The sequence below is a fragment of the Cnephaeus nilssonii genome (genome assembly GCF_951640355.1).
Source record: "Cnephaeus nilssonii genome assembly, chromosome: 2".
Taxonomy (NCBI): domain Eukaryota; kingdom Metazoa; phylum Chordata; class Mammalia; order Chiroptera; family Vespertilionidae; genus Cnephaeus; species Cnephaeus nilssonii.
The window spans coordinates 28,686,374-28,709,442 of NC_137073.1; the positions used below are offsets into that span (position 1 = coordinate 28,686,374).

At 40.5% G+C, this 23,069-nt stretch overlaps 1 protein-coding gene and 2 pseudogenes across 4 annotated transcripts; 2 read left to right on the forward strand and 1 right to left on the reverse strand.

Annotated features, from left to right (window-relative positions):
- Positions 1-705: 705 nt before the first annotated feature.
- TMEM248 (transmembrane protein 248) lies at positions 706-23,069 on the forward strand. 2 transcript variants are annotated; one of them, XM_079788468.1, is made up of 7 exons: positions 706-839; positions 10,817-10,991; positions 13,978-14,263; positions 16,449-16,599; positions 17,625-17,808; positions 19,195-19,338; positions 20,089-23,069. In XM_079788468.1, exons 2-7 carry the CDS (start codon positions 10,833-10,835, stop codon positions 20,107-20,109), a joined length of 945 nt encoding a protein of 314 aa, XP_079644594.1. In that variant the 5' UTR covers positions 706-839; positions 10,817-10,832; the 3' UTR covers positions 20,110-23,069. The 2 variants fall into 2 exon arrangements, with proteins under 2 accessions (XP_079644594.1, XP_079644593.1); XM_079788467.1 differs by lacking the exon at positions 706-839 and adding an exon at positions 10,376-10,393.
- Positions 4,942-5,530, reverse strand: LOC307106870 (large ribosomal subunit protein eL42-like; annotated as a pseudogene). Its single transcript has one exon. The product of its transcript is annotated as a large ribosomal subunit protein eL42-like (transcript).
- LOC307110478 (large ribosomal subunit protein uL6-like) lies at positions 9,216-10,098 on the forward strand (annotated as a pseudogene). Its single transcript has 2 exons — positions 9,216-9,267; positions 9,485-10,098. The product of its transcript is annotated as a large ribosomal subunit protein uL6-like (transcript).

Here is a 23,069-nt window from a genome sequence, read left to right on the forward strand (position 1 = left end):
TGATTATAAATAAACTAGAGACTCGAAGAAAGAAATTTGTGCAAGGGGCTCAGCCCCCCTGCTGTGGTGACAGCCTCTGCCCCCGCCTGCGCAGCTTCGTCAGGAAGGTCGTCCAGTCTAATTAGCATACTATGCTTTTATTATTATAGATTATTATAGACTAGAGGCCAGATACAAGTGTTTCTCCATGGTAATATATTCTTCAGGGAGGGTGTGTATCTTCCACTTCAAATTATTCTACAAAGTGATAGTGCCCAATTATACTATCATCAGCAGTGATTAGTACACGAGCACAGACACACAGCCCTATACTCCCACCCTTCGCGCGCAACACACTAAACACGTGCACAGACCCATAAAAAGATCCACGTCCGTGCACCACACACGTACAACAGCACGACACCACACACACACACTCAGCTACACAAACGTACGTCACACTCCACGCGTGCATGCGCAGAGCCCACGCAGCCCCTCAGAGGATCCAATCAGGAGGCGCGGTCTCCGCCGCCCGCAACGGAGGAATCTTGTCCCGGTCGCGCTGCCGTCGGACGCCAGGGGTCAGAGGTCACGGCATCGTTGGCGGTGGCATTTTTTTTTTTTTCCTACCGGAAAGCACGGCTGCCGGACCCGAGTAACCCGTGTGGTGGTTGCGTGCGCCGGGCCGGCCTCTGGTCCTCGCGTGGGCCCCGCGGAGCCGGACACTGCTCCCGGAGCGGCGGGGAGGATGGTGCCGAGCGGCCCCAGGCCCGCCGCTCGCCGCCGCGAGTGAGGTTGGAGCGTCCGCCGAGCAGCTGGCCGGGCTGGGCCCGGGGCGCGCCGCTCTCCGCCGGCGCGAGGTGAGCCGGGGCGCGCGGCCCGGGTCTGGGTTCGGCGGGGCTGACCGCGGGCCCGGGAGAGGCCGCGCTGGTTGGGGCGGCGCTTCGGGTCGGGTTTGTTCCTCGCCTGTCGGGGTGCAGCTCCCGCCCCAGCTGCCGGCGGGGGTCGTCCCGCCTTAGCCGGCGCTGGTGGCCTTGGCCTGGGCACCGGCACCAGGGTTTGCCCACCGCATCCCGGGAGCACAGTTCCCTCCCTGCCCTCGAGATGGCTGGATTTCCCACGTACGGAGCTGAGGCTGGGATGATTTGGATTTGGCCTAGGGAGCATTTTGGTGGTTTGCCATGTTTTGACTTTGGGTCGTGTTTCCGTTATTCTACGTTTGCACATTATATACACATGTCAGACAGAAGATGGGAGGTAGAGATCCAGGCACACGCAGAAACTTAAAGTGAAATCGTGGCATTTTATGTGTCAAGCTTGGTAACTGTTCAGAGATGGGTGGATTATTACCTTCACTTATATTTTCATAAAGTAAATTACGGAACGGCTTCAAGGTAATCTAGAGGCATTTAGACCCAGTTCCCTGGATAGGCACCATCAGGAATAAGACGAGGCCTGTTGTGCTGTTTTGAATCGTGTGAATAACCATAACCGGTGGACAGCTGGTGAGGAGGCTTTTGCTGAAGAATCAGATGTCTGTAGTTTAGCTCTCAACTAGCGATTACAGCCCTCACTTGGGTGGTGAATGATGGGCTTCTTTGCAGCCTGCTTTGGCTGGAAAGATTGTGGCTCTTCCTGAACTGCTACTTTCCTGACTCAGAGGTGAGCCGCTATGGGAGGCAGTGGAGGAAAAACTACAAGGTTGGTGATGAATATTTGATCAATTAGTTGTCCCTGTAGCACTTTCTTTGGTCGGCTTGGGGGTCTGTGCATTTGTATCCCATCTGTAGATGAATGCTCCCTCAGTGCTTGAAGGATAAGAGCACCTTCCTGCTTCCTCATCTCATCTCAGGGTTTTGAAAGGAAATAGACCTGTTGTGCAACTAAGTTATACGTCATGACTCCAAGCCTATTGACTGTCTAGGAGTAAGGAGGCAGTGTGTTGATTTCCTAGTAAAGGTATGGGAAGAATTTCTGTGGCCCAATTGAGGTGGACTGGAATCAGGGCTGCTGCCACCCACTTCTGGGTACTGAGATCACCAACTGCCCACTGAGCACACCTTCTCTATGTGGGCTCTACCTGCAGCTGCAGGGGAGAGAAACAGACCTAAGTACAAGTGTAGCTTCTGCCGGCAAAGAACTTAGAGAAAGAATTAGACTACAGAATGTGGCAGGAATTAATTGCATATGGAGTTACCACCTATTAGGGATTTTGTTATGATTATGATCCGAAAAGGCCTCATAAAGGAAGTGACTTTTGAGGTGGACCTTAAAGGATCAGTGGATTTGGTTCATTCAGAATTAGCTGGAAAATGAAAACGGTAGGGCTAGTTGGTGCAACAGCACTCAGATTAGTTAGCGGGGCAGTAGGTGTCTGGAAATACTGACAGAGGCAACCGTTTAAGGGTTAAATGCTTTTCTAAGATGGAAAAGCATGGGCTACGCAGTCTGGCTTTTGGTAGATTTCTGGGTTCTAAGGAATTGTTTTCATTTGATGAGTTTCTCTTGTTCTTTTAGCCAGCCAGTTACATAAATCACTGCCTAACTTATTTTAAGGACAATAAAAAAGATGTTGATTGTAATTGCTGTTTGGTATTAACAATCAGGAAATTAAATTTGCTGTCTGTGGGGTATTTCAGTGCCAGTGTTTAGTTTTAAGGAGCACAGCTCTGCCACTGTGGCTACAGCCAAGTGCAATATGACAAGCTCTTTAGCCATTTTCTGAGTGTTTTTAATGCCATCTAATTCACAGAGTTGCTATTTGTTTCTCTTACCAACATTGTTGAAGAAACCTTTGAAGCCATTGAAACAGGATGCCTTGCAATTGCTCTGGAACATCATGACTTGTCTCAGGACCTCACTGGCTTCAACCTTAGCCGTTTGTTTTCATGAGATAGAATTGACATACAACATTATATTAGTTTCAGGGGTACATCATAATGGCTCAATATTTTATATATTGCACAATGATCACCACAATTAACAACTGTCACCATACATAGTTACAGAATTTTTTCTGGTAAAGCAAACTCGCTTAGCAACTTTCAAATATGCAGTATAATATTATCAACTATATTCATCATGCTGTACATTATGTCCCTATGACTTATTTTATAACTGGAAGTTGGTACCTTTTAATTCCTTTCACCCATTTTGGCACCCCTGCCCCCTACCTCTGGCTACCACCAATATATTTTCTGTATCTAAGAGCTTGTTTTGCTTTGGGGGAGGAATTTTGTTTTAGATTCCACATATAAGTTAGATATGGTATTTGTCATTGTCTGGCTTTTTTTCTATTGGAATAATCCCATCAAGGGCCATTTTTGTTGTTGCAAATTACAAGATTTCATTCTTTTTTATGGCTGAATTGTGTATATATACACCTTAGCCTTTCTTTAAACAAGTTCCACACTGCACCATCTTAACTTTTATTTTTTATTTTTATTTTTAAAATATATATTTTATTGATTTTTTATAGAAAGGAAGGGAGAGGGATAGATAGTTAGAAACATCGATGAGAGAGAAACATCAATCAGCTGCCTCCTGCATACCCCCTACTGGGGATGTGCTCACAACCAAAGTATATGCCCTTGACTGGAATTGAACCTGGGATCCTTGAGTCCACAGGCCGACGCTTTAACAAGTTAAGATGGGTTAGGGCCCATCTTAACTTGTTAATGCTTCTTTTTGACTGTTTACTCCTAACCCACTTCTTTATCTCCTGACAGCATGACAATCCAGGGATGCTAGATCTTTGGGATGTTTTTGTCAATGTTCACATGCCACAGAATTCCATTGCCATGTCAGAGGGTTTTTAATTTTTTATTTATTTATTTTTTACTATGACATTCCAATTAAAATGAAAAAAAAAAAAAAAAGAAAATGGAGGAAAGATAGAGTTTTTAGCAAATTGAATTTCCACTAAGGATTTATTTTGATAAACATAGAAATCCTTAAATGTTCTTTCCCAGATACATATTGAATAAATTTGACAAGAAGTCTGTAGCTCATTCACTGTGTATAATTACATACCTCACTGTAGTCCTGGGGACTACATTACAACCTTTGGTGATGATAGTGTGCAAAGTGCTGTCATTTGCCAGTTGAACTTTGCTATTTGGTTAGAGGTCCTGTTTTTTGAAACATCTCTCAGTCTTTAAACTGAGTTTGTTATAATATGATTTCATAATGAACTTTTAGTGTTCACTTAATCTTGTCATTGCTCATGATTTGTTTTCCTTTTTTGTGATTGTTTTCTTAAATATCTTTTAATTGAGCTATAATTGACAAATCTAATTTCAGGTGTACAAATAATGATTTGATATTTGTATATATTGAAAAATGATCATCACAGGGAGTCTAATTAACATCCATCATCACATGTAGTTATAATTATTTTTCTTTTAAAAAGTTTATTGGTTAATAACATTATATAAGTTTCAAGTATACAATTCTGTAATAAATCATCTGTTTATTGCATTGTATGCTTACCACTTCAAGCCTAGTCTCCTTCCATCACCATATATTTAACCCCTTTTACCCTCTTCAATCTTCCCACACTCCTCTCCTCTTGTAACCACCATACTGTTAGTTGTCTGTGACTATGAATTTGTTGCTTTCTGTTTTATATCCCACATATAAATGAAATTATATGGTTCTTGTTCTTTTCTGTCTTACATTGCTTAGCATGATACTCTCAAGACCCAGCCATATTGTCGCAAATGGCATTATTTCATCCTTTCTAATGGCTGAGTAGTATTCCATTGTATATATGTATCACATCTTTATGCTATTATCCATCAAAGAATACTTAGGTTTTTTCATGTTTTAGTTACCATGAATAATGCTACAGTGAACGTGGAGTACATACATCTTTACAAATAAGTGTTTTCAAAATTTTCAGGTAGAGACCCAGAAGAGGGATTGTTGGGGGATATGGTAACTCTAGTCCTCATTTTTTAGGAACAACAGTGTAAGAGGGTTTCTTTTTTCTCCATAGCCTTTCCAACACTTGTTATTTCTTGTCTTATTGATAGTAGGCATTCTAACAGTTGTGAGGTGATATCTCATTTTTTAAAAATTTGGATTTCCCTTATAGCAAGTGAAGTTGAGCAACCTTTCATATATCTGTTGTATGTCTTCTAGGTCCTCAGCCCCCCCCCCCCCTTTTTTTTAAGTGCACATATCCTCAAGATTTTGTTGTCATATAATAAAACAAAATATGAAGCTTAGAACTAGACCACTTGATACTTTCTCTTCCTATCTCCTCCCAGTTCAAAATGTTTGCTACTCTTAATAGCCAGCATTCTCTTAAATCTGCAGTTGGGCTTAATGCGTTCAACCCTCAGCAGTTTTAGCCTGTTGCTGAAAATTGGCTTAGTCTGCCCACCAGAGCCACTCTGCTTCCTGTCATAACTCTGTTTTCTCTGAGCATACAGAGAATCCTTGCCCTTCTTGTACTGTGTTACTTTGTAAGCTTGATGCTTGCCACACCTCTTACAGAAAGTCTAGTGTGTTTTAGGAATGTTCACCATGTTTGCAAGAGCCTTATTGGAACAGAAAAGCCCTCTGCCCACTTTCAAATTGGATTGTTTGTTTTATTGTTTAGTTGTATGAGTTCTTTATGGATATTATTTATATACTAGTGCCCCAGTGCATGGATTCATGCACATTGAAAAAATTAATTAGAAGGTGGCTGGCGGGGTGGGACTAGGCGAGACAGGCCGGATACGCCCTGGAACCAACCTCTTGTGGTCCCTCCCCGGCCACTTGCACCTGGGGCAGTGCCGTGGCTCTAAGGGCTTCTGTGAAGTGAGCGGGGTCCCTCCAGCAGGTGGGGTCCCTCGATCTGGCCTGTGGGGATTGGGCCAAAACTGGCTCTCCGACATCCTCCGAGGGGTACTGGATTGCGAGAGGGCGGTTCTCAGGTGACGCACTCTGGAATCGGGCTCCCTCCTCTCTGGTTCCGGGATGTGTCACCTGAGAACCGCCACTGCCAAGTCACCGCAGCTCAGCAACTCCTGCATTGAGCGTCTGCCCCCTGGTGGTCAGTATGCATTATACCTACCGGCTGGTCGGCCAGTTGGCTGGTTGCTTAGCCTTTTCTATATATAGATTTTGGATAGTAGGCGCTTATTAGAAGTAATGTTTGCAAATACCTTCTTCTGTTCAGTTAGTTTCCTTTTTGTTTTGTTGCTAGTTTATTTTGCTGTATAGAAGCTTTTTAGTTTGTTATAGCTCCAGCCATTTATTTTTGCTTTTACTTTCCTTGCCTTTGGTGTCAAATTCTTAAAATCCTCTGAGACAAAGATTCATAAGTTTAGTGATTTTTTATATGACTGTTATTGTTTCAGATCTTATGTTTATGACTTTGATCCATTTTGAGTTAATTTTTGTGTATGGTGTCAAATAGTGTTTGCTGAGCAACGTTTAATCTTTCTATAAATTGTTTTTGAGTTTGACATGCATCTTCATCCAATAATGCTTGTAATTGTTGGTCTTCAAACTTTTTCCGTTGACCTGGACATTCTTTGTCTTTCACATCGAAATCACTGTTAAAGCATTTAAACCAATGTTCACAAGTATCTTGAGATGGAGCATGTTCACCATAAGCTTCCTGAAGTATACGATAACTTTTTCTTCAAAATAATGAATTAAAACTTCCCGCAAATGCTCTTTTTTTGGCATGAAATTCGACATTTTTAAGCATAAAAATATCTATGATGGTAACACCTTCAGCAAATATGGCATGTGAAGTTTTGAAGCTTGTTGTCAATACAACAAAATAGCATACATATCAAATCGCATATATATCAACATATGTGTAACTCCATCTATTGAAAAAAATCCACATTATTAACTGGTACACCTAGTATCTTTCCATTTCTTTGTGTCTTCTTCAACAATGTTTCAACAGTTTCTCTCAACAATGTTTTGTAGTTTTCAATGTATCGGTCCTTTACATCCTTTGTTTATTCCTAGGTATTTTATTCTTTTGTTGTTGTTGTTGCAGTTGTAAATAGAATTATTTTTTCATTTATTTTTCTGAAATTTTATTGTGAGTCTAGTCTATAGGAAAGCAATGGGTTTTTGTACATTGATTTTGTATCTTGCAAGTTTACTGTATTTGTTTATTGTTTCTAGTAGTTTTTTTGGTGAAGATTTTGGGGTTTTCTATATAAAGAATCATGTCAGCTGCAAAAAGTGACAGTTTTACTTATTCATTCCCAATTTAGATGCCTTTTAAAAAATTTCTTTCTCTTGCTTGATTACTTTGGCTAGGACTTTCAGTACTGTATGTTGAATAACAGTGATGAGAGTATGCAATCTCATTTTGTTCCTGATCTTAGAGGAAAAGCTTTCATATTTTTTTTTGTCATTGAATATGATATGTGGCTTTTATTATGTTAGGTACCTTCCTCCTATACCCAGTTTATTGAGTGTTTTAATTATAAATGGATGTTATATCTTGTCAGATGCTTTTTCTGCATCTTTTGATATGATCATGTTATTTTTTTTTAATGTATTTTATTGATTTTTTACAGAGAGGAGGGAAGAAGGATAGAGAGTTAGAAACATCGATCAGCTGCCTCCTGCACACTCCCTACTGGGGATGTGCCTGCAACCAAGATACATGCCCTTGACTGGAATTGAACCTGGGACCTTTCAGTCCGCAGGCTGACGCTCTATCAACTGAGCCAAACCGGTTAGGGCCGTGGTCGGCAAACTGCGGCTTGCGAGCCACATGCTGCTCTTTGGCCCCTTGAGTGTGGCTCTTCCACAAAATACCACGGCCTGGGCGAGTCTATTTTGAAGAAGTGGCGTTAGAAGAAGTTTAAGTTTAAAAAATTTGGCTCTCAAAAGAAATTTCAATTGTTGTACTGTTGATATTTGGCTCTGTTGACTAATGAGTTTGCCGACCACTGGGTTAGGGCAATGATCATGTGATTTTTATCCTTTGTTTTGTTAATGTGGTTGATCATGATGTGCTATCTATTTAATGTATTGTTGTATTCCATTTGATAGTGTTTTATTTAGGACTTTGCATCTACATTCATCAGAGGTATGGGTCTGTAGTGTGTGTGTGTTTGTGTGTGTGTATATGTGTGTGTGATCCTTGCCAGGTTTTGGTATCAGGGTAATACTGGCCTCATAAAATGGGTTAGGAAGTATTGCCTCTTCTTCAATTATTTGGAAGAGTTTTAGAAGGATAGGTATTAAATTTTCTTTGAATGCTTGGTGGGATTCACTAGTGAAGCCACATGGTCCTGGACTTTTACTTTTTGACATGCTTTAGTGAATGTTTCAATTTCTTTATTGTTGATTGGTCTATTTAGATTTTCCAGTTCTTCATGGTTCAGTCTAGGAAGGTTATATATTTCCAAGAACTTGTCCATTTCTTCTAGGTTATCAAATTTGGTGGTGCATAGCCTTCATAGTATCTTGTGTAGTCCTTTTTATTTCTGTGGAGTCTGTTGTAAGTTCTCTTTCATTTCTGATTTTGTGTCTTTTTTTTTTCTTTAGTGAGTCTAGTCAGAGGAGGTTTGTTAATTTTACTAACCCTTTTAAAGAACTAGCTCTTCGTTGCAGTAATTTTTCTATTGTCTTGTGCTCTATGTAGTTTAATTCTGCTGTAATTTTTTTTTCTACTGACATTGGGCTTCATTTGTTCTTTTTCTAGTTCTTTAAGGTGAAATGCTAAGTTATTTATTTGTTGTTTTTGTTTCTTGAGATAGGCCTGTAATGCTTTAAGCTCCCCTCTTATTACTACTTTTGCTACTTGTATCCCCCAACTTTTGATATGGATAAATAAAATGTGTATGAATAAATAAAATACTTCATACCATGAAATAGTTTTGGCAATAGATAAGAATGAAGTACTGATATATGCTACATGGATGAATCTTGAAAACATAATGCTAAGTGAAAGAGGTCAGACACAAAAGATCACATTATATGATTTCATTTACTTGAAACATTCAGAATAGGCAAATCTATAGAGACAGAAAGTACATTAGTGGTTGCTTGAGAGCTAAGAGAAATAAGGTGTTATTTGCTATAAGGTATGGTTTTTTTTTATGAAATGATGAAAATGTGTAAAAATTTATTATAGTGATGGTTTGCTCAATTCTGTTAATTAAATTGTATACTTTAAATGTGTGAATTGTATGGTAGGTGAATTAGATCTTATAAGCTGTTTAAAAAAATCAAGACCCTTTCATATGGCAAAAGATACCATGAATCATTTTAAAGAAAATCCACAGATGAGTAGTATAACATATAAAGTTCGTAAAGACTCAGTTTCCAGAATATAAAAGGAACTCCTAAACATTAACAAGAAATTGACAGATATCTTATAGTAAAGATTCAGGCAGTTCACCTAGAAAGACATCTAAATGGTGATAAAGAAGTTTGGTTTGCTCTTATATACTGCGAGGATGAAGACCATTCTCAGCAGACTGTTAACATCCCAGAATATTTGGACATCACTCTGAATGCTCCACAGGCACCCTTCAGAGGGACTTCAATCACATCAATGTAGAACTCTGTCTCCTGGGAAAGAAAAAGAAGAGGCTCTAGGTTGACAAATGGTGGGGAAATAGAAAGGAGCTGGCCACAGTTTGCACTATCTGCAGCCATGTACAGAACATGATCAAGGGTGTTCCACTGGGCTTCCGTTACAAGATAAGGTCTGTGTACGCTCACTTTCCCATCAGTGTCATTATTCAGGAGAATGATTCTCTTGTTGAAATCAGAAATTTCTTGGGTGAAAAAATATATCCGCAGAATTTGGATGAGGTAAGGCATTGCTTGTTCAGTATCAAGCTCAGAAAGATGAGTTAATTCTTGAAGGAAATGACATTGAACTTGTATCAAAATCACCTGCTTTGATTCAGCAAGTCACAACAGGATATCAGAAAATTTTTGGATGGTATCTATGTTTCTGAAAAAGGAACAGTTCAACAGGCTGATGAATATCTAAGTTGTCCAGCTATAGAAACAGCAAGACACCAAATGAATTGTCATACTTATTTGCAATATTTTACAGATGGAATAAAAGTTTCATATATCGGGGGGGGGGGGCGTATTAAAGTTTGGTTTCAAGTAGATGCAATTTAAAATAAGGGTGAAATATTTATTGGGTGCCTCTCTATGCCTGGTGCTGGAATGGACAAGAGTATGGCAGTGAACAGGGCAGTGTTGAGTAGATGGAGTAGATGGTATTCAGCTTTCGGTGGTAGGAAATGAGAGCATCCTCAATTTAGTTTTTGTTGTGTTTTTTTAAAATATATATTTTATTGATTTTTTACAGAGAGGAAGGGAGAAGGATAGAGAGTTAGAAACATCGATAAGATAGAAACATCGATCAGCTGCCTCCTGCACACCTCCCACTGGGGATGTGCCCACAATCAAGGTACATGCCCTTGACTGGAATCAAATCTGGGACCCCTCAGTCCGCAGGCCGACGCTCTTATCTACTGAGCCAAACCGGTTAGGGCCTCAATTTAGTTTTGTAATGTGTTGGCATGTATTTGTGTCATGTTACTAACCTACTTAAATATTTCCTTAAGTAACATGGAAGTAACAAATATTCTTTATAGAATAATTAGAAGATTAAACTGAAAGGGAATGCCTATCTTTCAAGAGATTACCATTTGGAAATGATGACAGTTAATGTGTTTTTTCTTGCTAGTCTTTTGAAGATTTCTGATCAAATATTTCTCAAGTTCAGTAATCAGTGACCCCCCCTCACTGCCCTCCAACATCATGAAAGGAAAAAGTGAGAATCCTGGGTTTTCTTTTGACAAGTCAGTATCTCCTGATTAATTCCTTTCAGGTGGACGATCAGAATAATGTTCAACATCAACCCCCTGGAGAACCTGAAGCTGTACATCAGCAGTCGGCCTCCCCTGGTGGTCTTTATGATCAGTGTAAGCGCCATGGCAATAGCTTTCCTGACCTTGGGCTATTTCTTCAAAATCAAGGAGATTAAGTCACCGGGAATGGCAGAGGTATATTCTTTTTTTTTTTTTTTAATCTTTATTGTTGAAAGTATTACATATGGAGGTATGGTACATTCTAAGTTCTTTCAGGCTGGCTGGACCTTATACAAGGGAATAACCCCTTTGGGCTCTTCACACCCTTTTCTTTGGTTGTGACTTTTTATCCCAGTGAGAAAGGTCAGTATACAGAATTTTTGTCTTTCTCTCCCTTTCAGATAGTTACTGATTCAGATGTGGAAAGTATATTTGCAAAATGTTTATGTAAAGAAGCTCGAGAATAGCTTCTTACATTCCTATGAAATTAGCTCATTGCAGTTTTTAACAACTGTAAACATTTGTTATTTTAAAGCCCACATCATCACCATGGAGTATATAGATAAGAAGGGATCTTCAAGAAATTAGAAAGTGGCATCTTATTTTCAAATACATTTGTCTTTTTTTATCCAGGAAAACTTCTGTTGTCTACAAACTTGCCTTCTAGATTTTACATTTTGGGCAATTTAAATTATTAGGACTGTGCCTTTTAATCCTTAATCTAAGCACATAATGGTGTGAACACTCATAACACAGATTTACAATGATGTGTATTTTTGCATATCAAAAAACAAAAAGTTAATAATTCTTGTTTAATAGAGGTGAATGGCAATATTACCTATCAGTAAATTTGTTTACATGTTAGAAATTATGTTCAATTAATGAAAAGGTGAATTTATTGGTGGATAAGTTTTCTTTTAGGATAGAATTGTTCTTCTCTTAGTAGATTCCCTGAGTGCCTCCTCTTACACTTCCTTGTGTATGTTTGTTGTTGGGAGTGGGATGGGAGTAGACACTGGAATTGCGTTGTTGCTGTACTGGGTGTGCCTTGTGAAGGAGAGGAGAGTTCTACTCAGTGTACAGGAGTCATTGTTTTGTCTTGTGCTCTGTGGCATTCTAGATCATAGTGATTAATTCCTTTCAGGTGGAAGGACCACCTTCACATGTGAGCTCCCTAACAGTTAAAGTAACATGTTTAAACTATTTCCACCATGAATTCCTTTCAAAGAGTTTCTTACAAGAGACATACTCACTGGCTAATTTTCCCTCTTCTCTGACCCTGCCTGAATTTTTAAAGGTTGTGCAAACAGGATATATCCACAATACCTATGAAACGAACATTCTCTTTTAAAAAATATATATTTTTATTGATTTCAGAGAGGAAGGGAGAGGGAGAGAGAGATAGAAACATCAGAGATGAGAGAGAATCATTGATTGGCTGCCTCCTGCATGCCCCACACTGGGGATTGAGCTCACAACCCAGGCACGTGCCCTGACCAGGAATCAAACTGTGATCTCCTGGTTCATAGGTCGACGCTCAACCATGGAGCTACACCGACTGTGCTGAAATGAACATTCTAGTCATAACCCCAGCTCTGCTGTATACTGGCATTGCTTCTCCTCAGAGCTGGAGTGTATGTTGAACACTCAGCCAAGGCCAGTGGTTAAGATGTCGCCTGGAAAATTAGCCCTTAAATCAAAGTGGGGCCTGACATTGGCTTTGGTAGACTGTTCAAAATGGAATGGAGCTCTACAGGAAAGCATTGCCAGGTGCTACAGAACTTTGGCTATGATTAATTTAGTGATTTTATTTTCAAGTGAGGATCCTAGGTGTATATGGGAAGAGTTTGGGTCTGTGAGTTAGGAAACTTAATTCTGATTCTGCCTTCAACTATGGAATTAGAGAGTCCGTAATTTGCACTGGACTTCAGTTTCCTCATGTCTGGAGTATGAAGGGATGACACTAGAATGTTTGTAGGTGTTAGGGAAAATGTAATTTGATACATCCAGTTATATAACTTGTATAATCTTACTAAATGCCATATACTGATTTACTGATGCTATAGAGGTAGACTCGCTTGACTGCTTGGGGATTGCTCAAATGGCATTTAATTCATGCTAGTATAAGTGTAATTGGAAGTGTCACTTCGTTTGTCTTCACATTTGGCAACTTTTTGTAGACCAATGTTGCCTGGGAGAATGTTGCAACCTAGGTTAGGTTTGTTATTGCTGTTTCTGCTAAAATTAAAATAAATCCTGATGGGTACTTTACTATGTTGATATCAGTTTAACCATGACATAATAAGCTGTCTGTGTTTTTAAAACTACTTATGATGTAAGCCACTAATACAGGGTGTAGATATTAAGAGAAGCCTGAAAACATCTTTTTCTTTTTTTCTCCCTTTGGAAATTGTTTCTGTTCTAAAGTAGCATCCAAAGTCCATGACGACGGAGGAAAAATCCCACATATTGATATTTACTTGGTTTCACATTCTCGAGAGAGAAGGCAAGGTGTATAGAATTGACCTTTTTTTAAAAAAAAATAATTTTTATTTTTCCCTTGATTTTTAGAGAGAATGGAGGGGAGAGACAGAGAGAAACTTAGATTGGTTGCCTCAACCTGCAACCAAGGTATATGCCCGTGACCGGAATCAAGCCCGATAACCTTTCAGTCTGTGGGCCAAGGCTCTATCCACTGAGCCAAACCAGCTGAGGCTAGAATTGACCTTTTGAGGAATTATTTTGAGGCAGCCTTATTTAAAAAAAAAACCAAAAAAAAAAACCTAATTGCAACTGCTAAATGAATTTAGATTAATGCTTTTAATGTTTTACTACTTTTGTTCAAGCTTTCTTTTCATGTTTTTGAGGCTAAATCATTTTCTGTAAGTATAATACACTGTTTTGTTTTCTTACATATTTTCTTGTGTAAGTTTATTTAATCCCACAGCTTATTTAATATCTCATACCAATGAAGAGTTCATATTTTTGGTTATGAATATGAGAGTGGTTTGGAAAACCACACTATTATGGCAATGCAAGAGGCTGATGGCTTTATTGTCTCTGTTATTATAAATGATTGACTCTGAAGCTGCTGTCCCCACCTTGTGATGTGACCTCGAGGGCCATGGCAGCACTTTCAGACTCCTCACACTTTTTTTCTCTCTGTTTCATTTTACGGAAGGATTGGAATACTTTTCTGCTGCGGTTTAATGATTTGGACTTGTGTGTATCAGAGAATGAAACATTAAAGCATCTCACAAATGACACTACAACTCCAGAAAGCACAATGACCAGTGGGCAGGCCAGAGTGTCCACCCAGTCCCCACAGGCACTGGAGGATTCAGGCCCGGTTAATATCTCAGTTGCAATCACCCTCACCCTGGACCCGCTCAAACCCTTTGGAGGGTACTCTCGCAATGTCACCCATCTGTACTCGACCATCTTAGGGCATCAGATTGGACTTTCAGGTATGTGTGTGTTCACCAGTTTCCTTTCAGACTTTCTCAAGCAACAACTGTCACATGGTTTTAGACTGTTTTTGATTTTTGCATGTGTCTGCCCTTAATAAAGTGCTCGGCACGCAGTAGGCTCTCAGTAAAAAGCCTATGAAAATGAGAAACTGGGAAGAAACTATAAGGTCTATTTCTGGTTTACAAACACAATGCTATCATGTTGGAGATGGCAATACATACTAGAAATATTGCTGTTAGTTTACAAACTTGAACGTCCACCATTAGCTCAGCTTATAGAATGAACTAGCATAAGCCTAAGATCTGGTCTCTTCCCGTTGGCATTTTGGGATTATGGAAGAGACAAGGATAACATGAATTAATATTTATCAAGTGCTTACAGTAGTTCTTGGCACAAAGCAAATGCTCTATATACAGTGGAACCTTGGTTCTTGAACTTAATTGGTTCTGGAAGGCTGTCGGAGAAGCTATTTGTTCGAAAACAGAATCATTTTTCCCATTAGAAATAATGTAAATTGAATTAATCTGTTCCCAACCCACAGATTGATTCCCTGTTTTAACCTTTCTTATATACAGTATATGTCTAATGTACTGTTCAATCTATAAACAAACACTTCTTTTCTTAAATGTATCGAGCCACCCTCCTTACTAGCCTTAGACGAATCACTTTTAGCACATGTTCTAGGGATATCTTTCAGGAAGCATGTGGCATCTTTGCTTTTTTATATATGGCTGCCTCCGAAATGCTGTCACTGACTAATTCATTTACCCAAATCAACAACAATTCTTCTACCTCTTCATTTGCCTGTGATCATTGTTTCTTTCACACCCTTAGCAACATTAATACTCTTTTTTAAAAAAATATATTTTATTGATTTTTTACAGAGAGGAAGGGAGAGAGAGAGTTGGAAACATCGATGAGAGAGAAACATCGATCAGCTGCTTCCTGCACACCCCCCACTGGGGATGTGCCCGCAACCAAGGTACATGCCCTTGACCGGAACCGAACCCGGGACCCTTCAGTCCGCAGGCTGACGCTCTATCCACTGAGCCAAACCAGTTTCGGCAACATTAATACTCTTGATGGCCTCTTTATGTTTTAAAATTGTGCTAACCATAGATTTCTCCAGCAGCAAAAGCATTCTCTCCTTTCTTTGTTGCCCGAGAGACACTTTCTGTCATGCTGAGGTGTCAGCATGAAAGGGTTGTCAGGTTAAAAACCGAAGTTTGGTTCGACAACTGACATTTTTCCGTGAACAACTTGGTCAAGAACCGAATTGTTTGAGATGGGAGACGTTGGAGAACTGAGGTTTGACTGTAAGTGCTTGTTAAATAATAATAAAAAGAAACACCTATAAAACATTGAGCACTACCCTTTCACCAGAACCAAACCCATGATCGACTGTAAGTGATTCAGGACAAGGTGAGAGAGTAGTGGAAGAGGGACTAATCAGGAAAGGCTGCATGCTGGGCCTTGAAAGAATAATCTTGGGTTACCAAGAGCCTTTTCAAGTCCCGGAAGACTTGGGAGTGCCTGCCAGCCTCCTATTGGTTGTTATAGGTGAGAGCTGTTCCCGTGGAAATAAGGTAAGGGCAACTTCTGGGTTTTCTATGTTACAAGTAGCCCTTTCTCTTTGCTGTGGTGTTGTATACCTTGGTTTTCATTTAAGCTTCATCACTTACTGGTCCATGACCTTACTTAAGTCTATTAGATCCTCCGATCCTCAGTTTGCTCATATGTAAAAGCGGAGCAGTAACACTTCCTTGGTCATGTCATAGGGTAGTGGTACATTTTAAGTGAAGTAATAAATATAAAAGCGGTTTGAAAATGGAAAGGTGCTGTGCAAATGCTAACACAGTGGTGATAATAACCCACCCAGCCCCCAGCTTTCCAGCTGGGGCACTGCCTTGGTTCTTGCTTAGCACCCCTAGGCCTGGCTGAAAGTGGCCCCTCTCTGCTTGCCTTTTGGTAGCTCTGCCAGGTGAGCAGGCTTCAGAGTCCAGCTCAGAACTGGTGTTGTTTCTGAAATCCCACAGAGGCAGGAGTCCTGCTTTGGTGGGTTGAAAGGTGATTCCTGGGTGGGTTTGATGTCAGGATTCATTCAAATCCAAGAGAATAATAAATATGGATTCTTGCCTTTATCAAAAGAAAAATAAATCCACCCTGATTTCTCTTCCATAGGCAGGGAAGCCCATGAAGAGATAAACATTACCTTTACCCTGCCAGCAGCTTGGAGCTCGGATGACTGTGCCCTTCACAGTCACTGTGAGCAGGTGGTGTTCACAGCCTGCATGACGCTCACAGCCAACCCTGGTGTGTTCCCCGTCACAGTGTAAGTGGTTTCCTGCGCCCACAGGTGTATGAGAAGCTCCGCTGACCATGAATGTGACTGGGGTGCTTTGGCAGCAAGTTGTCAGGGGGCTCACACTGCATCCCTTTCCCTGGACCTAACGAGTTCTTTCAGTTTAGTTTGGAATTCTGAGGTAGAACTTCTCGAGTAAATAGCAGAGTTAGTTCCTCAGCAAGGTTGGTTGTCGCTTGTTCTAAGGCTGCCTCTCCTGCTGGTAGAAGAAGCACGTCACAGAAAAGATAGGAAGAATGGATCCCATGACTAGAATGACCCAGAGTTAAGGCTCCCAAAAGATAAAGGTTTTGTTCATGTCCATTATCCAGAAAGAGTTATTTTTAAAATTGAGAGCATAAATAAAATCTTATTTTCTATGAAACGGTTACTATTTCTGGAACTTTTGCTTCCTATATTTTGAGCAGTTGTAAAACTGTCAGTATTACTGTTTTGCCTTTACATTTTTTTTGCCTCCTTTTTCTGCGAAGGAGATAATGATCTATAAATACATGAAATACGCAAGATGTAGCCTATTTTAAAAATCCTATGGTGAATCCTTTTTCAGTAAGAATAATTAGTCAGTATTTGTCTAATTTAGACATTTGGAGGTTTGTAGGACAATATCAGATAAGTTAAACATTATTTGCTGTTGGTTGTACATCTGCTGGAGAAGTTTGTATGTCAAACTTCCTGTTGTAATTGAGAATTGGGACAGTTTGGGAAAATGGGCTTAAAAGGAGCAGGTTCTTCTTTGGCCACATCATATGCGAGAGGACTACAAAGGCAAAAATCTAACATGTAAACTCTCAAATGCCAAATGCCTATTTCTTATATGCTTATTAAATAAATAATAAAAGGTCCCTGAATGAAAAACAAGGTATTTATCTGAAATATTTATGTCTTCTATTTCTTCCACATGTTAGGCTGTGGTCAGTGTTGGGCTAGGGGCTGTGGGGAAGACACAGTAAATGTCTCAGGCCACTGAGCATGTCTTTCCCCGTCTCCCCCTGCAGACAGCCACCGCACTGTGTTCCGGACACATACAGCAATGCCACGCTCTGGTACAAGATCTTCATGACTGCTAGAGATGCCAACACAAAATATGCTCAAGATTACAATCCTTTCTGGTGTTATAAGGGGGCCATTGGAAAAGTCTATCACACTTTAAATCCCAAGCTTACAGTTATTGTTCCAGATGTAAGTGAGAAAAATTATGTGTGTATGCGTGTGCGTCCAGGAACTGTTAGAGTAGGTGGTGTTTACATGCTTGGGTTAGCTTAGCCCCTGCCATTCCAGATTCCCAGCTGAGTTAATAAAAGGCTAGGAGGAGTGGTGGACACTTGGAAAAACATGCCACTTTTTTGGTTAAGAAAACTGTTTCTGATCTTCATTTTCTGCTTTGCTCAGCAGCAGTTGCTTATTGAGCAGCTGTTGTGTGCCTAACCCATGGGGGTTACAAGAAATGCTTGTAGTCTTATGCATACAGCCACTCAGGAGAATATTTGGTTAGTGTTAGTATGAGCAGGGAGTGGTTCAGAATTCCTAAGGGTAAAAGTAAATCTTTGGATAGATAGAGCTGAATAGGATGTTAAGGAGGAGAAAAAGGGAGGAAAACACTGTAATCTAGACTAGTGGTTAACATGCTAGTTTAGCTTCTGGCTTACTAGTACACTTGAGCCTGCTTTTACAGACTACACTGATTATTTTTATAAATGCCCTCTTCCTGTCAGTATATGTTAGATGGATTTCTTGCCTTTTTGCCTGGCACTTTTATCAAGTTGTAGAAGTTGATAGGCCAGGAGCCTGCCGGAGTGATCAGTGGAGGTCAGGTTCCAGAAAGTCCTTTGTGCCTCACTTGAGGCATTTAGACTTTTCCCTCAGAGGAGGCAATCCCCACCTGTGTTGGGCTGTAGGGGGATTTGTAAAGCAGTGTGTTAGCAAGACTGGTCTGCCCACCTGATTAGTGTAAATGTCATGGGGCCTAGAGATTTGGGAAGGAAAAGGAACGGAAGCATGGCCAGGATCTCGCAACAGCTGGCAGGGTGATTGATTGTATGTGGGAGGTCAAAAGATGTTTTCAGGCAGAGACTTGTAAAAGTGGGGAAAAGGCAGAAGGAAGGAAGCTGCCTCTGGGGAGAAGTGATACAGAGGCCTTCCTGGGGTAGTTATGAGGGGTTAGGATACAGTGGGGTAGTTATGAGGGGTTAGGAACACAGGCTTGGGATGTCAGCCATGCACCCTGAAGGTAGTCAGAGGAAGAGGACATAAGAAAGAGTGGGGATTACAGGTGCAGGAGCCTTCTCAGGGGAGGAGACCAAGTGGGGGAAAGGGGAGGGTGCTCAGGCAGTGTGGGGTGCAGAAGCCAGGGCAGAGGACTGCTTTAGGAAGGGAGGTGAGGTGGTCTCAGGAACATTACGTCTTCACTGAATGAGAGCCAGCTCTAATAGTTTAGAAGGAGAAACTTCTGTTCCAGTTTAAGAATTAAACTTAAAGCATATCTGGAGGTGATGAAGCATATCTCCAGAAATCCAGCATAAAACTTTCAGTAACTCAGTGCTGATGTTTCTGGTTTATTCCCTCTAGGATGACCGTTCATTAATAAATTTGCATCTCATGCACACCAGTTACTTCCTCTTCGTGATGGTGATAACAATGTTTTGCTATGCGGTTATCAAGGGCAGACCTAGCAAATTGCGTCAGAGCAGTCCTGAATTTTGTCCTGAGAAGGTGAGCATCGGATGGGGTCTGGCCCAGCATTTGGCTAGAGGTGTCTGTGGACAGAATTTCTCAGTCCTTATTGTGCTGATTGTGAGTGGCAGTTTTCCTGCAGAGAAATTAGCTTCTGTCTTTTTATCAGAAGTAGTCTACCCTCAGTCTAAATTATGGTATTGGGTTTTCAACCCAAACCTTAGCTGTAAAAAGTACTGTCTATGCCAGTGATGGGCAACCTTTTGAGCTTGGTGTGTCAAACTTCGCCAAAAAACTGAGCATAACTCGGGTAGTGTGTCACTTTGAGGAAAAAACATTATTTCGCGATATTTATAGTTTAAATAACATAAATGTATAATTGTTATATATAATTGTATTTAATAAACCTCAGCGGCCGCATGTCATCAGAAATGGCTACGCGTGTCAGTGCTGACACGCGTGTCATAGGTTCACCATCACTGGTCTATGTGAATTGCTCTCAAATCCCCACTGGAGAGCAGCTGCCCCCCTCCACTTCATCGGCTTGATAAATCATCTCACACAGTGCTGATCAAGGTTTGGAAACAGTTAACCCTTGGGCTCAGCACAGTGGTTCCACTAGATCAGCTGCTTCTGGCAGGAGACTTAAATTTCTATTCACTCCCACCTAGATGAGTTTTTTTTTTTCCCCCCTTAGGGCTTTAATAGTTCCCCTCCTGGACAGATGCATGTGGTGCGGCTCCCTGGACTCTGTTGTGTGACTGGGTTGCTTGTCTTGCTCTCTTCTAGGTTGCTTTGGCTGATGCCTAATCCCACAACTGCCCGTTTTCTGAGAGAGACTGAGCAAACTGTAAGCATTGCCTGCTGACGTCAGCCTGGGCCTGGACACTCTGTGAATACATTCTCTTGCAATGTTGGGTTATTCCAGCCAAAGACATTTCAAGTGCCTGTAACTGATTTGTATATATTTATAAAAATCTATTCAGAAATTGGTCCAATGATGCACGTGCTTCACACTTGGTGCAGTCCGAACCCCGCAGCCTCCCCTGTGGACTTGGTGGGATGATCCACGTAGCGCCAGCAGCGATCTCCCTGCCTCAGAGCAGGCCATGCTGTCTTTACCAAGATCTCAGGGGCAGTTCATTGCTGGAGGGGTTGAGGTTTGCTTTGATTTGAAACAGTCTGCACCTTTGACATGATACTGCATTTCCCAAGCCACCAATCCATTTTGTGGATTTTATGTGTCTGTGGCTTAATAATCATAGTACCAACAATAATACCCTTTTCTCTGTTTTGCTTGCAAGGAAACACATATCTTTCTAAATTTTCTTTTTTTCTTTTTTTTAAAAAAATAGTCACATTTTAATACTACTCGAGGTAAGACAGACTTGTTTCTTTCAAAATCTTGAGTAAAAGGTTCAATATTTAAAAGTCACCTAACATGGTAAAGATCTAAGTTTCATTTCCCACAGGAGTTGTGAGGAACCTGGTCTTGTGGAGTTTAGTTGGCACAGAAAGTTCCACTGTCTTTTTCTCCTCTGTTGTCCCTTTCCTTCATTATAAAAGTTAAAGCAGCTTCCTCACTCAAAAGGGCTTAAAAAACCCTGGCCGGGTTTCTCAGTGGTTAGAGCATTGATCCGCCCACAGAAGGGTTGCAGCTTCAATTTCCAGTTAAGGGCACATACCTGGATTGCAGGTTTGATCCCTGGCCCTGGTTGGGGCATGTGCAGGAGGCAACCAAACGATTTGTCTCTCTCACATCTATGTTTCTCTCACTCCCTCTCTCCCTCCCTCTCTCATCCTTTCTTCCACTCTCTTTGGAAATCAATGGAAAAAAATAACCTTGGGTGAGGATTTTTTAAAAAAAGGGCGTAAAAATTAAGTAAATGTTGCTAGAGTAGAGTAAAAATTAGCTGTTCTATTTTCTGGAATGCAGATGATACTATGGAAAGAGAATGATGATTTGGTCTAATAGTATTGAAAGGATTTCTTGTTTTCTTTGAAAAGGGAGTGGTTTTTCTTTCTTCATTTATTTATTTATTTATTTATTTTTTACATTTATTTCTATGCAGTTAACATATCTTCAGAAGGAAAATGGCAACTATTAGATTACTAACATTACAAAAATGATGCCTGTGAAATTTGAATGAAAGCAATTTTGATTTGCCATTTATCAGGAAAACCCAAAGCATTTTTCTTTGCTATAATATTTTGATGATCTGGTTCCTTTACCCCTTTTTCCTTCTAATCCATCTTCATTAAAAAAATTATGTGTTATCTTTTCTAGTCCTCTTTTGTTACTTGTATTCTGTTTGTTGTGTTTTTTTTTATAGCTCTTTGCCTCATTGTCATTAATGACTTCTGTGTTCTTGCAAGCAGTGCTGTAGCAGAAGGGCAAGTAAAACCTTGGGCATGACTGTCAGTACTTCTTCCCTTAATTCCAGGCTCGCATAGTCTGTTCTCAGTTAGACTCAGCCCTGCAGTCTGGAATATAGATTGGCCTGGAACATTTTAAACCAGGCATTCTTGAATGGAAAACAATTGTGGGCTTTTACTAAAGATTGTTAAAATAATTATTAAAATATGTTAATATATATTTTTTCCTTTTAGTACATTTTAAGCACAATAATCAGACTTGCCTATCCAGTTATTTGTATGACATGAGTTGCTTCCATGATGCATGGCTAACTTGTTAGTTTAGTTTTCTGTTTGGAGACTTTGAGGATCTTAAGAAATAAGATTGTGAAAGCCTTTGGGCTTGGCCTTTAGAAACATCACTATCTTTAAGACCAACAGATTTTAGGTTAAGCTGCTACTGAATTAATAAAATCCCAGTGAATGGAGTTCTAAGGATAGATTTATAACTGGCAGAGTAATATAAAAGGAGACAGACAGGTGGAAAAAGTCAATTTCACTGGTTTATTCAATACAACTTGTTGCTAATATTAATTGCCCTTATTTTAATTACAGGGAATGGCTGGAATCTGTAGCCAGGGGAGGAAAAACACTGTTAGGTGTGAGGAAAGGAAGTGCCAAAAATGCCTGGACAGTATGATTTGTCGTGAGGCTTGGACACACACTTTAAAATCCGGCCTTTACCCTAGAAGGCACATCTCAAAGATCTTGTGGAAACCCAGAGTCAGTCAGTTATATAAAGAAAGGCTGGGGTGGAGGAGGGAGACTGTGTACCTGCTGGGTGAAGAGGCCTCGTAACTGAAGAGACTTCCACTGGATCTAGGAAGTCCAGGGGACCTGTTGCTGTGGGGCACTTGCAGACAAGGCCTCTGCAGTGTCTTGTTGGGGGCTCCAGGATTACAAGAGTGTCACAGGCAGGGCCCGTTTGCCATTCAGGGTGACCTCACCCAGGAGCACTGGCTCGTCCTCAGGCATCTTGGACTGGAGGTCCAATGAAAGGTCAGCAACTTACTATTAAAGTGGTTGTTTCAGATCATATTGATCTCTTTTCTTTTTCCTTTTGTCCTTTCACTGTATGACTTGAATCAGTTTTGATTCTATTTGTAAGTTTTTCTCATCATTAGGAACCTGCCATTTCTGTTGCGTTTTCTTTGGCAGTCTGTAGGGATTCAGCATCCTGGTTTTTCAACCCTCCTGCAGGCACTGTGGGGTCACAAGGGCCAGCGGATCCATTTCACTTCTCTTGTTGCATGATGGTCAGTAGCTGATGTTATGGCATTCACTCCCAGATTAATTTTCCATGTTTGAAATGTGTGCATATGTGCTTTACCGAATAAAAGAATTTATTTGCTGTG